This window comes from Pelophylax lessonae (assembly GCF_965119305.1).
Source record: "Pelophylax lessonae genome assembly, chromosome: 13".
NCBI classification, from domain to species: Eukaryota; Metazoa; Chordata; class Amphibia; order Anura; family Ranidae; genus Pelophylax; species Pelophylax lessonae.
In genome coordinates, this window is record NC_138780.1 from 124,458,753 (window position 1) to 124,475,284 (window position 16,532).

General features: G+C 42.1%; 1 protein-coding gene across 1 annotated transcript in view; it reads left to right on the forward strand.

The window, feature by feature from the left end:
• Positions 1-13,292, forward strand: part of LOC309569489 (protein farnesyltransferase subunit beta-like) — a 65,068-nt gene extending 51,776 nt beyond the window's left edge. The window contains exons 9-12 of the mRNA XM_082275340.1: positions 2,509-2,641; positions 4,984-5,095; positions 5,176-5,290; positions 12,914-13,292. Of these exons, the coding sequence (XP_082131466.1) occupies positions 2,509-2,641; positions 4,984-5,095; positions 5,176-5,290; positions 12,914-13,021 (468 nt within the window). The 3' untranslated portion in view covers positions 13,022-13,292. The remainder of the gene's footprint in view (positions 1-2,508; positions 2,642-4,983; positions 5,096-5,175; positions 5,291-12,913) is intronic.
• Positions 13,293-16,532: the final 3,240 nt, after the last annotated feature.

Genomic DNA, 16,532 nt, shown 5'->3' on the forward strand with positions numbered 1-16,532 from the left:
CACAAACGCTTAATTTATAAAGTAAACGACTGCAGGCATCGACCACAAGGTTTGCTCTTGGATACAAAGTTGGTTAAAGTGGCGTGTCCAAATGATGGTAATAACGCATACTCAGACTGGTCTGGGGTGGTAAGTGGGGTCCCCCAAGGCTCAGTCCTGGGACCAATTTTGTTCAATTTATTCATAAACCGCATTGAGGATGGGGTCTTTAGCTCAATATCAGTTTTTACAGATGACACAAAATTAAGTAGGGCAATAACTGCACATAGTGAGGCAGAAATCTTACAGAATGACCTGAACAAAATAAGAGTGGGCAACTATATGGCAAATGAGGTTTAATGTGGAGAAGTGTAAGGTATTGCACTTGGGGACTAAAAACATAAACACCCAATACTCTTTGGGGGGGGGGGGGGGGACCAAAAATGGAGAGAGATCTGGGAGTCTTAGTGGAAGATAGACTTGGTAATAGCATGCAATGTCAAGCTGCAGCTGCCAAAGCCGGCAAAATATTAGCATGCATAAGGAAGGGGATATATTCCAGAGATAAGACTATAATCCTTCCACTGGTCTGACCACATCTGGAGTATTCTATCCAGTTCTGGTCACGGGTACTCAGGAGGGATGTGTTGGAGCTGGAGAGAGTCCAGAGGAGAGCAACTAAACTGATTAGGGGATTGGAGGATCTTTATTATGAAGAGCGCTTGCAAGCGCTTGATTTATTCTCCCTGGAAAGGAGACGCCTGAGAGGGGACATGATAGCAATATGTAAGTACCTCAACGGCGATCTCAGCATAGAAAAAAAACTGTTCAGTCGCAACAAGTGCATGAGGACACGAGGTCATACAATGCGATTCGAGGAGAAGAGATTTAACCTCAGGCTGCACAGGGGGCTTTTTACAGTAAGGGCTACAAGATTGTGGAATTCTCTGCCACAAGTGGTAGTAACTGCGGAAAGTATGGCTACTTTTAAAAGACTCTTGGACATACATCTCAAGGATCAAAACATTCAGGAGTATGTGAGATGATTGCATCCACACACACCTACACAGGTTGAACTGGATGGACTATAGTCTTTATTCAACCTCAACTACTATGTAACTATACCCTCAATACTTGGTCGGGGCTCCTTTTTGCACAAATTACTGCATCAATTCCACGTGGCTTGGAGGCGATCAGCCTGTGTCACTGCTGAGGTGTTATGGAAGCCCAAGTTGCTTTTGATAGCAGCCTTCAGCTCATCTGCATTGTTGGGTCTGATGTCTCTTATCTTCCTTTTGACAATACTCCACAGATTCTCCATTGGGTTTAGGTCAGGCGAGTTTGCTGGCCAATCAAGCACAGTGATACCATGGTCCATAACCTAGGTATTGTTACTTTTGGCAGTGTGGGCAGGTGCCAAGTCCTGCTAGAAAATTAAATCCGCATCTCCATAAAGCTGGTCAGAAGGATTTTTCACCAGGCCTTGGCACCTGCCCACACTGTCAAAAGTACCTTTACCTGGTTTCATATCCCTGTGCTTGATTGGTTAGCAATCTTGCTTGAGCTAAACCCCATAGAGAATCTGTGGGTATTGTCAGGAGCAGGGATCCTCAAACTACAGCCCTCCAGCTGTTGTGGAACTACACATCCCATGAGGCATTAAAAAACTCTAACATGCACAGACATGACTAGGCATGATAATTGTAGATCCTAAACAACTGGAGGGCCATAGTTTGAAGACCCCTGGTCAAGAGGAAGTTGAGCGACACCAGACCTAACAATGCAGACGAGTTGAAGGCCACTATCAAAGCAACCTGGGCTTCCATAACACCTCAGCAGTGCCAAAGGCTGCTCGTCTCCATGCCATGCTGCATTGATGCAGTAATTCATGCAAAAGGAGCCCCGACCAAGTACTGAGTGCTTACTGTACTGTATGTGGACATATTTTTAGTAAGCCAACATTTCTGTATTAAAAATCTTTTTTTTTTTTTTATTGATCTTATGTAATCAATTTTCTGAGAATTGTGGGTTTTCACTAGCTGTAAGCCATAATCATCAACATTTAAATGAAAGAAATGCTTGAAATATATCACTCTGTGTGTAACGCATCTATATAAAATATGAGTTTCACGTTTTTATTTGAGTTCCTGAAATCTTAACTTTTTGATATTCTGATTTTCTGATGCACCTGTAGGAATCTTCTTTTTTTTTTTTTTTTTTTTCCCATTACATACTCTCCTACAGTGGTTGGACAGTGTCCGATATCAGGCCTGAGTTCAGAGAAAACACCAGTCAGCCTCTGGGAGCAAATACAAGTGAATAGCAGCACACAAACCTTTCCCTGAGAAGTAAAGTTGCACATTAGGTAGAACTTCCAGCTCCTACAAGCGCTTATTCCTGACTGGTTCTGTTCTAAGACTGATAGGAAAATAGATCATGATTGCTATCTTAACTCACAGAAGTAGTGGACTTCTTATTGCCCAGTATGAACTTGATACATGAATGCAATTGGCTTTGGTTTTCTTCCAGAGATGGGTTGCTTTTAGACAAATGAGATTTGAGGGTGGATTCCAAGGTCGCTGTAACAAACTGGTTGATGGCTGCTATTCCTTTTGGCAAGCTGGTCTGATGCCCCTCCTCCATAGAACTTTACATGCTGAAGGTAACAACCTTTCTGCCATATGTTTATTATAGAGATGTAGCCGTGCAGCTTGATGGCATCAGTGTGCTTCCTCTGGTGATGAACTCAGTATTTTCTTTATGACATTACACAATCCTGTCTTCCACTGAATGTATGAATGCCATCAAATTTCAGTTTTCCAGATACCAAGTGTACCCCACCATATGCGGTTGTTGGAAATGGAAAGCCAGAAATGGAAGATCATGCGGGTAGTGATAGTTTCTAACACACAGCTGACTTCCTATGCAGGAAACTCCACAGATAAAATTGGTCCACTGTCCCTACGACTTCTATAATGGTGGCTTGCTTCAAGTGTACCACAAAGTGACATGTCAATCCTCATGTTGGCCCAGGAACTTACTATGTTAGTAGAAGCTTTTACCTGTAATGCCTATAAGTGATATTAACCCAAATCTGGCTGCACTGTGTAACTTCAGTTATAAAAATTAGATTGGAAGTAAGGACTGTTGCAAATTATTTAATGTTCTGCATAAGGTTTTAAAGTGGTTGTAAACCTGTGAAATTAATAATGAACAAAGCATGTCATTGTATAGTGTGTACTTATCTCACTCCAATGCACTGAGTGTGATTTTCTGTCTGCTCTCCTAATTCTCTGTTATCTGCATAAGTCCCCTCTGATCTTTTATCTGATACCAAGCAATCTCATGAAACGGCAGCGCACCTACCCAACCTCCCACCCCAGCAGTAGGTGATTGACTGCCTCAGCTGTACATGTTTCCTCATAAGACCGGGTAGAGGGGGGTATGATAAATATATATTCAAGGAATATGCCTCGCGCCTAGGAGTGCCTAATATATGGTATAGTGGTATAAATAACAAAGCAGCTGCTATAGATAAAATGGATATAAATGGGAATACCCCCAGCTAGTGGGGATAATATAGCGCTTGCTAGTAAAATGCAAATATGTAGATCTAAAAACCTTTTGTTGGGAAGAAATAGCTGTTCCTTTCACTAGACTGATTGCAGACTGCAGTGAAAGTAACAGCTAGTGAAAGGAACAGCTATTTCTTCCCAACAAAAGGACCTTGGGAATTCGATCCATATTCGGGGAGTACCTGGTCTAGAGGGACCTGAGTCTAGCAGTCACCCTACCCCTGACCTGGATGGTCACAAAGCAATACTGGCCTCATTGTCATATGACATTTGAGACCCATCGCATCTGGTGAGTGTACATCTAACCTCCTCTTTTATTTTATCCTATGGTCTTAGATTTATATATTTACATTTTACTGTGCATTTAAGGGCAATTATTTTATCCTATGGTTTTAGATCTACATATTTGCATTTTACTAGCAAGCGCTATATTATCCCCACTAGCTGGGGGTATTCCCATTTATAGAGGGGGGTATGTCCATTCCCCCCCACTCAGGTCTCACTCAGCTGTCCTTTCTGTGCTGTGCATGGTGTGACATCAGATTCCTGCCTCCTGGAACTCAGAAATGCTGTGTAAAAACTGTTCACATTGACTGTACAGGAGAGATGGATGTAGAAAAATAGGCACAACTTATGCTAAAGGATTTTTTTTTCATCTCCGTGTAGCAGATGGTAGTCACTTTAGTGGGAGGTGTGGTATGTTAAGCTTTACAACCACGTTAAAGCTTAGTTCGCCCCCCCCCCCCAAAAAAAAATTAAGTCAGCAGCTACACATACTGTAGCTGCTGACTTTTAATATTAGGACACTTACCTATCCTGGGGTCCAGCGATGTTGGCACTGCAGCCGATGTTTCCATCGGCTGTCGGGTGCTGCCACCGCCACCTTGCGGCTTCACGGCCGGGTCCCTCCTGCGCATGGCGCTGCGCTCAGCAATTGGCCAGGAAGCAGAGGGAGGAGTAGGGGGATGTACCTCGCGTCCAACAAAAGTGGGGACAGGGTACCTGTCAAAAACGGGTACCTGCTCCCCCCTGAAAGGTGCCAAATGTGGCATCGAAGGGGGGGAGGAGACAGATAAGCGCAAGTTTCACTTTTGAGTGGAACTCCGCTTTAAGGAACTGATATACAGATTGGGCACAATAATAAATAGGACTGCCTTAAACTGAAATTCCTTCTCTGTTACCTGGAACAAGCATGCACAAAAGGATGTCAGACTTTACATAATGCATGCTTGTTACAGATCAGTGACAGAAACTATACTGCATCCCATTGGTCAGTTTTCTATCCAGATAGCATCTTCAGAAGGGGATTGATAGTGGCGGCCCCATGTTTCTCCAAGGAAAGATTTGCTTTAACTCTGATGGGTGACTCTAGGTACAGCACATTGCATGTCATCTTTGCACTGTATCACCGAAAGCGTTGTCTTTGCAGGAGATTCCGCCCTCAGCTACACCAGTTGGATGTTTGACCAGAAGGCCCTCCAAGAATATATTCTCTTGTGTTGCCAATGTCCCACTGGTGGTTTACTAGATAAACCTGGCAAGTAAGAACTGTTTAGTTTGTACTGGTATAGCACTGGAGTGGCTTCTCTTGGATAATGGAATTTTTTTTTTCTTTTTAAAGATCAAGAGACTTCTATCATACCTGCTATTGTCTGAGTGGCTTGTCTATAGCTCAGCATTTTGGAAGTGGTGAGATGCTTCGAGAGACTGTTGTGGGATCTCCGGAAAACATTTTGGTGAGTAGGAAGATAGAAGTCATCAGTTATTATAGTTGTCATCTATCAGATTAAAGAAAGCAGCAGCTGACTTTTGGAAGGTTAGGTCTATGGCCTGAGAGGGGAAATTCTTAAATCATAATAGGATCTTATATAGTATTTATATAGTGGCAACAGTTTGCGCAGCGCTTTATAATATAAAGGGAGGCAGTACAATTTAAATACAGAAGAAATAGGAGGACCCTGCCCATGGAACTTACAATCTGTGCTGTGATTATTCTAATTAAACTTAAAGTGGAGCTCCAGCCAAAAGGGGAAGTTCTGCTTGTTTTGCACCCTGCTCCCATCCCTCCACTGCCACATTTGCCACTTTTTTATTTTTTTATGGGGGGTGGGGCTACCTGGTTTTGACAGGTACGCGCTCCCACTTCCAACTCGGATCGCCGTGGCTCCTCAGTCTTCAGGGACACCTCACAAGTCCCAGGATATTACAGGACCGTTCATAAAGCACGGTGCAACTTGCACATGTCCATTAGGAACAGGCTGTGAAAGCTGTAAGGCTTCACTTCATGTTTCCCTTACTACAGATTTCAGCGCCTACACCCAAAGCCAATTGAAGAATCAGGTGAGGACATCGCTGGATGCCTGAACAGGTAAGTGTCCTTTCATTAAAAGTCAGCAGCTGCAGTATTTTTGTAGCTGCCGACTTTTATTTTTTTCTGTAGGAGCTCATCTTTAATAATAATAATTATAATAATATGAAAAAAAATATCAATATTGTGAAATGTGAATAACTGGTTGATTTACCTAAACTGGAGGGTGCAAAATCTGGTGCAGCTCTGCATGGTAGCCAATCAGCTAACTTCAGCTTGATAAATTAAGCTTTGAGGAAAAAAAAAAAAAAACTGGAAGCTGATTTGGCTTCTATGCAGAGCTGCACCAGATTTAGCATTTAACAGTTTTAGTAATTCAACACCACTGTGTCCCTAATGGCCGTACACACAATCCGAAAATCAGAGGACAGATCGTCCGTTTTTCTTTGCATACTATTGGCATCTTGAAAATTAAAAAGTATACTAAAGTTAGAAAAATTCTCGTACGATAGAATAAAAAATCAGAAGTGATTTGTTGTAGAGTATTTGTATTGTACTAATATAACTGGGTGACTTATGCCCGCTGCTATGTAAATAACCAAATGAATGTGCTATAGAAAAGACCTGCCGCACCACTAATAAATGGTAAAACTCCTACCGCTCAAAATAACTGTAAGAAAAAAAATGGCTGTTCATCAAAAAATACCTCTAAGGCCTCATGCACACAGGGCGTTTGAAAAAACAAGCTGCAAAGCCAGTTCTGACGCCAGGAAAAAGCAGATGTAAAAACGTGCTTTTAGAAGAGTTTTATATTGGAGTTAATGCAAGTTTTAGCAGCGTTGGTGTTTAGCAGCCTTTCTCTGCCCTCTTCTGTTTTCCAACCTCCAATCCAACTACTACAGCTTAAAAAACGTCTGACATGGGCTAACGCTGTATGCAAACTTTAGCAGCGTCAGGCGTTTTTACAGCTTAACGCTGCTGCTCCAGAATGCACTGGCCCTGGGTTTTTTTTTTTTTTTTTTTTTTTTTTTTTTACAGCTTGAAAAAAAAAAAATGCCTATGCCACTTGCAGCTCCTCAAAGCCTGTGTGTGCCCGAGGCCATAGAATAACATAGAAGGGTGCTTTTAAGCTGCAAAAAAAAAACACCTGAAGCTCCTAAAAGCAGCTGTAAAAACCCAGTGTTTGCATGAGGCCTAATAAGTACCATATATGAACCACATATATAAAGTCCTTCTATTCCGTGAAGTGTGTGCTCAGTGAGAACATAACACATATACAGTAAAATGATTATTAATAAACATCCAATAGTTATAAAAGCCCAATTCAAAAATAACTTTCTCTTTTGTTCATTGACGGACACAGCTCCTGATCTTAACCATTGGGTTATAGTGCCCCTTACAGGAGTAGGACACAAGGCAGAAAAAAATAAATTTGGCTATGCATATGGGCAGTCCCAGCGGGTATACTCCCTCTCTCTGCTAGTCAGGAGTAAGGACCTAGTTCCTTGCTGGGATCTGTGGCAATTTTTTTCTTTTTAGATAGATTTTTTTTTTTTCTTTTTCTCCTGGCTTTTTTCCTGTGAGATCTACAATCAACTGCTGCACTGGGTGGCAGGCTGGATAATCTAGATCCAGTGGTCACCCCAGTCTGGCCAGCACGTGCAGACCTCAGCTCTGCGGTAGGTTGCCCGCGGCATAGCTCCATCGGACATGGGCTGGCCTGCGAGTTAAACACCTCGTGAGGTTGCATACGACCAGGTCTGCTTGAATCGGAGTTCCTCCTGGCCAACAGCCCCCCCCATTTAGATGGAGAGGAGGTTCTGTCTGGAGTGGTGCCCGTCTGGTTCCTGGTATGGTAAGTAACTGTCCCCTCTTTCCCCTAAAGGGTTTTGGGGTGGATGTGGGCCCCTCCATGGGACAGTCGGACCCCCGTGTTCCCCTCCTTCTCATCATCGGTCTGGTGGTCCCTGTGGGCCATCTCACTTCCCATCTGCCACCACGGCGGCCATGTTTCTGTCGTCCGGCGGTCATTTTGCGGTGGTTTGCCATTGAAAATAGCTGCGGACATGACAGTTGGAGCCATTTGGGTGGCGATTTCGGAGGTGGGAGCCCCTCCTCATCCACTGGTGCTGACTCCTGGATCTTATTACTTCCTGATTGCCGTAGGTGGATTGCAGATTATCCTGGTGGCTGCAGGTGCCTGTGTCTGCTGGGTAGGGAGTCTGGTGGGGTCCTCGCCCTCTCTGATGAGGATTGATTAGGTGCTCTGTTACTGGCGACTGGGTAGTGCTGCCTGAGCAGTGGGGGTGTCCCTTAGCAGTGATTTTTTTCCACCTTGCTTTTGTGGTGTCCCCCTATTGACTCACTGAGTCTTTGGAGCACATTTCCCCACTTAATCCCCTCTCAGATGCTGCAGGCCCCTCCGGGTCCCAACCATCCATTGATGCACTGATAGCGCTCCTGGAGACCTTTATGTCCGGGTGGAGGTCGTTTTTGAGCGACGGGCTAGCAAAAAGCGCCTCCTGCCTCATCTGAATCCTCAGATCCTGAAGATCACTCTGCTGGGTCTGTACTATCAAGGGCCAGGTGTCAGACTTGGCAGGCTTCTTTCAACGACCCTTGGCCACACACTCCCTGGTGCGTGCCTTACTTCAGGGAGTTTGGCACTTGGCTCATGTGCGGTTTCCGTCGCCGCCTTGGGACCTTAATTTGGTTCCCTGTCCTCCAGAAGCCTCCTTTTTGAGAATCTTCGGGAGATTCCCCTGCTTATGCTGACCCAGAAGGTGGTCTTTTTAGTGGCTATCACCTCTGCTAGCAGGTTGTCGGAATTGGCGGGATTATCCTGTCCATCATACTTGGTAGTTCAGAGATAAGGTGGTTCTTGGCCCCTGTCTGCCGTTCCTTCCAAAGGTTGTCTTTGATTTTCATTTGAATGAAGACATTGTGTTGCCTTTCCTGTGTCCCAGGCCAAAACATCCGAAGGAAATTGCTTTGCATGGCTTGGATGTGGTCTGGCCAAAAAGGGTGTACCTGGCAGCTACGGGGCCTTTTAGGAAGTTAGACTCACTGTGCTCACGGATTGGCCTCGGAAAGGGTTGTCCGCTTCCTCCTTGACAATTTCCAGATGAATCAGACAGACAGTGATTTATGCCTATTCCATCAAGGGTCATGTTCCTGCTTTCCCTGTTAAGGCGCACTCTTCTGGGGCACTCAGTGCCTCCTGGGCCTTCTGTCATCAGGTGTCAGTGACGCAGGTTTGCAAGACGGCCACCTGGTCATCGGTGCACTCTTTCACAAAAAAAAAAAGTAATTTGTTGGCATCTGCGGATGCTTCTTTTGGCCGCAAGGTTTGAAGGCTATACTGTATGTGTGTGTGTGTGTGTGTGTGTTTGTGTGTATGTATATATATATATATATATATATTTGTAATGTATTTTTGAACGCTACCTGTACTGATTAAATGAAAATCGTATGATGTTATCGTACAATAAATTTTCCTGCTTGTCTGATCGGATAATATCAGATGAATTGTCTTGATTGTCTCTCAAAAGCTCTGTACGATTGATTCGAAAGCGGTATTTTTCATCCAATTTTTAGATCATGTGTACGAGCCATACAATTTTCTTGTACAATTTTCCTTTTAGATTTATTAAAGCCATATAAAATTAGGTCAAAACACTTTGTTTGTAGTTTAAGGGCCTAAATTGTGAAAGGCTAGCGCTTAGGATTAAAATTACTTTTATAGTGCAATATGGTGAGCTGCTGCTGGTATAAAAAGGGAAGTGCCTTAAAAAGTGTAGAAAGTGAGATGCCAGCATCTCTTTCTTTTTTGAGCATCACCTGGATGTTGTGATCTACAGTACATCTATTAAGCTGTTGGATTAATAAGACACTGATCATCAAAGGAGAGTCTCAAAGCGCAATATTATTTGGCTTCTGGTGAGTAAGGGACCTAGAGGGGAGCACCTACTCGTATACAGAGAGCACCGTCACTTTTTTGTATGAGCACGCAGCACTTTGGATTGATGTTTTACACAAAGACTGTCACTATATATTTTTCAGCACATGATTTATTGATTGAAATAACCGTTTATATTTATTGATTTATTTCATCCACGTTTACCGTATATGTATATTGAGTGGTAATCATGATATAGTTATCGTGTACATTCAGTTAAGCACTAGCACTTTATGCACAATATTTGTTAACGTATATTTATATATATTTATTTATTTTGTTCTGTGAAGCAGCGCAGGTATTTTCACTTTCTATAGTTTAAGGGCCTGCCTGATTCCGTACAAAGTTAAACCTACAGGAAATTGAGTAAGAAAACTCTATAATGTGTGGTAGGGCTGCACGATATTGAAAAAAAATCACATTGCAATATTTTTTTCCCACGATATATATTGCGATATTTTTTTGCGGCGGATCCTCTTCGTCGCGCATGATGAATGTTGGTTGTGACTGAGCCGTGAGCGCCGTGAGCAGTGGCACAGCAAACCAATGACGTGTGACTGTGCAGGCACGTGGACCGTGCAGCCTTCTGACCATACAGGGTTAAGGTAATGTAGGGCAGTACTGCAGCCTTCTGATTGTACCATACAGGGTTAAGGTGAGGGCACACCTTTGGGGGAGCTGTTAGAAGATGGACTACACTTATTCACAGTAGGCTTCTGTATTTTCAACACTGTATCATCTTTTAATAGTTTCTATGGACTTCATGCATGCACATTGGTATGCATTTGATTTTTCAGTTCTCAATTGTTGTGCATAGTGACAATTGATGCTTGTTTTGCAACATTGACCTTTTTATTTGATAATATTGATAAGTAGTGTATTTGATCACACTATTCCAATCTTAGCCCTGCCTGTTGCTTGTGTTTGGCCAGTTAGTAGGATGCTGCGATCTTATTGGACCATTATCCTAAAGTTTACCCTAGAAGTGATGATTGCCTTGTGTGGGAAATATGATGGCTCTAATTGTAGATGACTCCCCTTGTGCTTTAGCGTTTTACATGACTTGTATGCTCAATTTTTCCCAAATTTCAGTGCATTTCTCTACATGAACGGTTCTTTTTCTGAAGTTGCTTTACCTGCACTTGACACACTTTGTGGTCACATATAGAGAGTAGTGCTCTCTCCAGCACCTGTATGTACAGAGTGGGGTGACATTCATAATCAATCAAGACTGTTAATAAGGTTTAAACGATGGGATTAAAGAAAGGAATAAGCAAGAATGGAGGACAGAAAATTCACTTTGAGCAATTCTGTCATGATGGAGATTTTGGAGCTTTCAATATTGTTCTTACTACTTGGTGAGGGACTGACCTACAGCACACATGCTTGTCAGGCGTTCTGACTTCACTGGCTACATGCTTGTTCAGGGTCAAAGATTTACTTAAAACCCATTGAATTGCCATATGGGAACTAGCAACTTATATTAAAAAAAAAAAAAATATGTTAACAATGACATGTAATGATATGATTGAGAATATTCAATAAATATGCGGCAGGCAGAAAGTATGAGAAGAGCGGATTATGGCCTGGCTATGTACAGAGCACTTTTACTAGAACTATCCAACCAAATGTTTATTTTTGTTTGGCAGAGCAGGCAAAGGGGTTAGTGTTTTAAAATTATTTTTTTTCAGTTTGTGTTCCTGTTAGGAAGATTCACCCTCACTTCACTTAAGACAGGGAGTGATAGGAAAGGAAATCTCTCCGATATAGACACTGATTCTAAAAAAAAAAAAAAAAAAAACCTTTTAGTTTTTGGAATTCACTTGTGCATTTAACTACAATCATCTGGAGTCCAGAGGCAAGAATTAGCAGATTCTTGCAGCTGAAGTGACAGAGGCTGCTCCTGACAGCAGTCATCACTGTTTGCATGTATCTGCACACCACGGGGGTTACCTGTTAGGTACCGATGTTTGAGCCTGGGTGCATTTGACTGCATCCAAACTTGGACATCAATCCCTAACCGCAAGTAACGGATTTATGCACGGGGGTACATGTGATCAGTGACGGTTGCTGTCATCCTGTTATTACTTTATACATCTGTTCTAGCTGCAAGATTCCATGATTCTTGCTGCTAGAATCTGGTGTGTGCAGGTAAACTGCAATATAAACAGAAGTTCTATGGCCTTCTTCACATGGGCCGGCAGTGCCTTTCTGTCCCAGAACATCTGCAATCCGCACCCCCCCCCCCCCCATTTCTTCTAAAGATGTCACGGGGGCAGGAGGTGAAGGAAAATTTCCTCATTGGGCTCTCACCCACAATAACCCAATGTTGAAACTCTCTCCCTTTTTAGTCTAGTTTTGGTAAATCCGTTAAATTGCAAAAAGATACCTGTTGACCCTGCCAAAAAACTTGTGAGCTGATAACTTCCTGTGTTCTTGCTGGACTTGATCAGTTAGAGCTCCTCCCAGCTATAATTGTGGATTACAGTACAAATCTCCCCTATTATATGGAGAGAAGGAGGTGTTCTGTAGTTCTGACTCACTTCCTATCCTAGGGTGACAATGCTGCTCCTCTAATGATACAGTACAGTACATGATCGTCATCCTTGATTAGGAAGTGTGTTAATGGCAAGATCAGGGGGAAAATAAAAAAAAAGGGGGGGGGGGCTGGAAAAAAAAGATACAAACACCTCATCCGGGGACTTGTCAGCTGCATTATATTAAATATTGGTGCTTGGGTATAATGCAGAACCCCCAATCAATCCTATTTTACTGAAAAATCCCTTGTTTGTTTTTGGATTAGTGTACTTGTGTAATTCCTTATCTACTGAAAAAATGTATTCAATATCCGACATGGGCTCATTATGGTAAAATATTCCCTATGATGGTTCACCATGCAAACACTGGCTTTAGGTTTTTGTTCTAAATCTAATATGACTTGTATTTTTCCAACTGTTCTACTAAAATTTAAGCGGGAAGAATTGGGTTTCTTTTCCCTACTAGAAATGCATAATTTTCTCCATACCATTTTAATTTTGGAAATGCAGAACTATGTATGGTATCTTACGTTTATTTTCTCTTCCTCCCTGACAGAAGCCTACACATCCCGTATATAACATTGGACCGGATAAGGTGGCTCAGGCCATCATGTATTTTATGCAGAAAGAGATTCCAGACTTGAATTCTAAAAATGACATTTAGGTGGAGCACAAGCTCGCCACGCACTTACTTTGGTTTATGATGCTACAAGTTACAACCTGGAGGAAGCCATCATGTACACTCTAAAGGGCTGCACAGTGTCTTATGAGTTTCCAGGACTGAATGGTGTTTGTGGAAGCAGAAAGGCCATTCTAATGGTAAATCCACACCTTAACCCAAGAGACATTTTCTATTCCTACATATTAAACTTTAGCACTTCTGAAATGTACGGTATGTGTGGCAGGATCTGAATACTTTCAGAACAGGTAGATTTATGCAGTGCCCACTGGAATCCGGTTCAAGATCCCCCCTATTTGCTATGGTAACAAGACTTCATTGAGTTATAGTAGTCGTTAAACCAAATATCCTATTTTGAATGAAAATAGTAAAACTGAAAATGTACGTATTACCTTGTCTTCATATTTACTGTACGTAGCCGGGCTACCTGCAGCACTTTGATGTATCTATGGTGCTTGCTTGCTACAGATGAATGGATTTCCTGTGTGCTGGTCATCTTGTGTAAAGGAAGTATGTATAAATGGCTAAAGTGTAAGGTGACCCGGCCTGGGCAGAGGCACTGTGATCACAAAATCTGTAAGGTGCACTTTTTTTTAACACCTTTGAAAGGCCAGCAAGTGTTTGATGGGATGAACCTTTTGGTACAGCAATGGTTCATAAGGAAAGAAACCTCAACATTCTGATATATAACTGCGGTTAAGCTAATTTCACCCAAAAACAATAGGGTTATTTTCTTTAAAGGCCACCTTTTTTTTTTTTTTTACCATGCTACACATAAAAGAACATTTACAGACTTCAGCTGGCCAGAACTTTATTGAAACTCGGGCCAATCCCTGCTAAACTGGCTAAGATTCGATCCATGTGTGGGCGTATGACAGAAGTTGATTATTAGGTCAACTTTTGTTGAATGGGAATGTTGGAAAAACTTTTGTTGATTGGTGGCTGTAGTCAACGATCTGTGTATTCTGACAGTGGTAAAGTCCTGATGTCAGAACACTAGGGTTGATTTACTAAAACTCGAGAGTGCGAAATCTGGTGTAGCTGTGCATGGTAACCAATCAGCTTCTGAATTTGGTTTGTTCAATTAAACTTTAACAAAAAAAAAAAAAGCTAGCAGCTGATTGGTTTCTATGCAGAGCTGCACCATATTTTGCATTCTCCAGGTTTAAGAAGTCAAACACACAATGTCTTGGTGAGGAAAATTCCTTCATTCACCCCACTTGTGTAGATGGAGAAAGTAATTTATTTTTTTTCTTGATCAGCCTACTGACGTGATAAGTATTCTAAGGGCAGCTTGGCATGGTATTCTTCAGCTGCTATTTTGCCCAAACCCACTAATCTTCTGCTTTCTGGAATTATACTGTTTTGCTTTGTCACAATAAAATGTGCTAATGCATCTGTTAGACAACCAAGCTTTAGATTTGAAGAATAGATCAGCTGTAAAACAGTGACTGTATGCTAATAATGAAGTGACTCCCCAGCTCCAGAGCAGAGACCTGTGGATGTGAGTGTAATAATCTTGTTGTAGGTTAGATTTTAGGACACCCTAGGAGTTGTCTTTTCAAAGAAGGCTGATAGGAAACAGAAGCAACAGGCCTGAATGCAGAGCTATGTTTGCATTGGGTTATCCATAATACAATGTATCTTCAATCATCTGTTCCTAAAGCTGATCTATTTAGATATAAGTACATATTTCTCTCCTGAACACCATTGTGGGCTTTAATACTGGCTTGGTGTGGAATGTATGTACTGTCCTGTACAATATTCCATACACTGCGGGAGTGCTCTGGAGCAAAGAAACAGCACTTACTTGGTTCTCTTTGTTAGTGGACTGTGATCAGCTGACAAAATGTTTCCTGATTCTCTGCCTTTAGAGCAATGTGCCCGAGCTGTGATCCTCTATGGACACCACAAGGTGACACTTTCCACACTTTGCTTTAGAAGTCGCGTCTTTAGAAAAACAGCTGTTATTAATAATCCAATTTTATATTGGCGCCATTAAATGCATAGTCCACCTGTGGCACCCTGTGTCATGTTTAGGGTATACTATGACACATTCTCCCAGTCCCCATTTACCTGAATATTGGGATGCTTCCAGCAGGTTTTTATTCTGTTTGGGATTTGTGACAAAGATCACTACATGTCCCATCTGCCACCAAAGCAGAAGGACTCACAAACTGATGTCATTGCGCTTGTAAACCATATGTTTACTTCCACCACCCTCATAATGGAAGATCTGTACCTGTGATGCTCTGCAGGCTTCATTGTTAAAATTAAAAAATTGCTTCTTTTTTTTTTTTTGGGCGCATTTATTATAGTTTGTGCTAAAAGTGGACTGTCTTTAATAGGGGGCTAAGTATTCGGCTACAAATGAGACTGAACCTGCAGGAGCAACTGTGGATTTTGTCTCATCTAGACTTTGCCCATTTTAATGCACTGTATAACAGGGCTGTGTTTTCCCAATTAATGTAGATGTGTAAATGCAAGTGTGGCCTGGATAAATGATTGAGTGTTAAAGTTCCTATATATTATTAATTATCCTTACAAAAATGATATTTTTAGCTGTAAATCTAGAAAAAGGACCTGAAAACAAGTATGAGCTCCAGGCAGCTGGCCAGCATGAGATTAAATAAAGTTGAACTGCAATCTTGCACAAAAAAAAAAAGGTACTCTCCACAAAACAAATCTTGTTTGCCTGCTGTGCAAAACCTTCTGCTGGGGAAAAAGCGTCTCATTCAACTCAATGCAGAGCAGGTCTCCGACCTGCCACACAGTGCCCACAGCTTGTGTCTGGGAATAGCAGAGATGAATACAACACCGATGCAGGTTTTATTTTCCATGTTACTGTCCTTTTTTTTTGGGCATAGATTGCAGGGAGAAATACAAAAGGTACTGTGTGTGTAATGAATGCAGTTACAGGGCACTAGCCATGAAAGATGCATGCTGCCAATGCTCAACTAGCTCTTGCTTCCATACTTTGAAGTTACTAAGGCAGAGCAAGTAAAGTCAGGGCTTCTTATATGCATACTGGTTCTAGATCAGCAATAAAATAAAAAAGCAGCACCACAGGTAACTAGCATTTTTGGACAGGAATAGGCTTGTTTCACACAGGCTTCAACTTTATAAGAGCAGTGTGAACAGCAAGCTGTGACAAAGCATTTAAAGCTGGTTCACATTAGCGCGACTTGTCAGCCTGACAAGTTGCGGTCCCTTGACCGCTACAGGACCCGTTCTAATAGGAGCGACACAAGTCGCTCCGACTTAGAAAAAGGGTCCTGTACTATTTCGGGGCAACTTGCATAGACTTGTCTGAAGTCCCTGCAAGTCGCTCCGAAGTTGTGGTGCAATGTAATGCACAAGTCGCCCCTGAAGTAGTAAGCAGTCGTGTTGCCTCAGTGTGAACTGGCTCTTAAAGTCTCATTCACCTGCAGTTTGTAAACGTTGAACAGATCCTAATGGTATTGGCATTTAAGCAAGCTACATAAAAAAAAAAAAA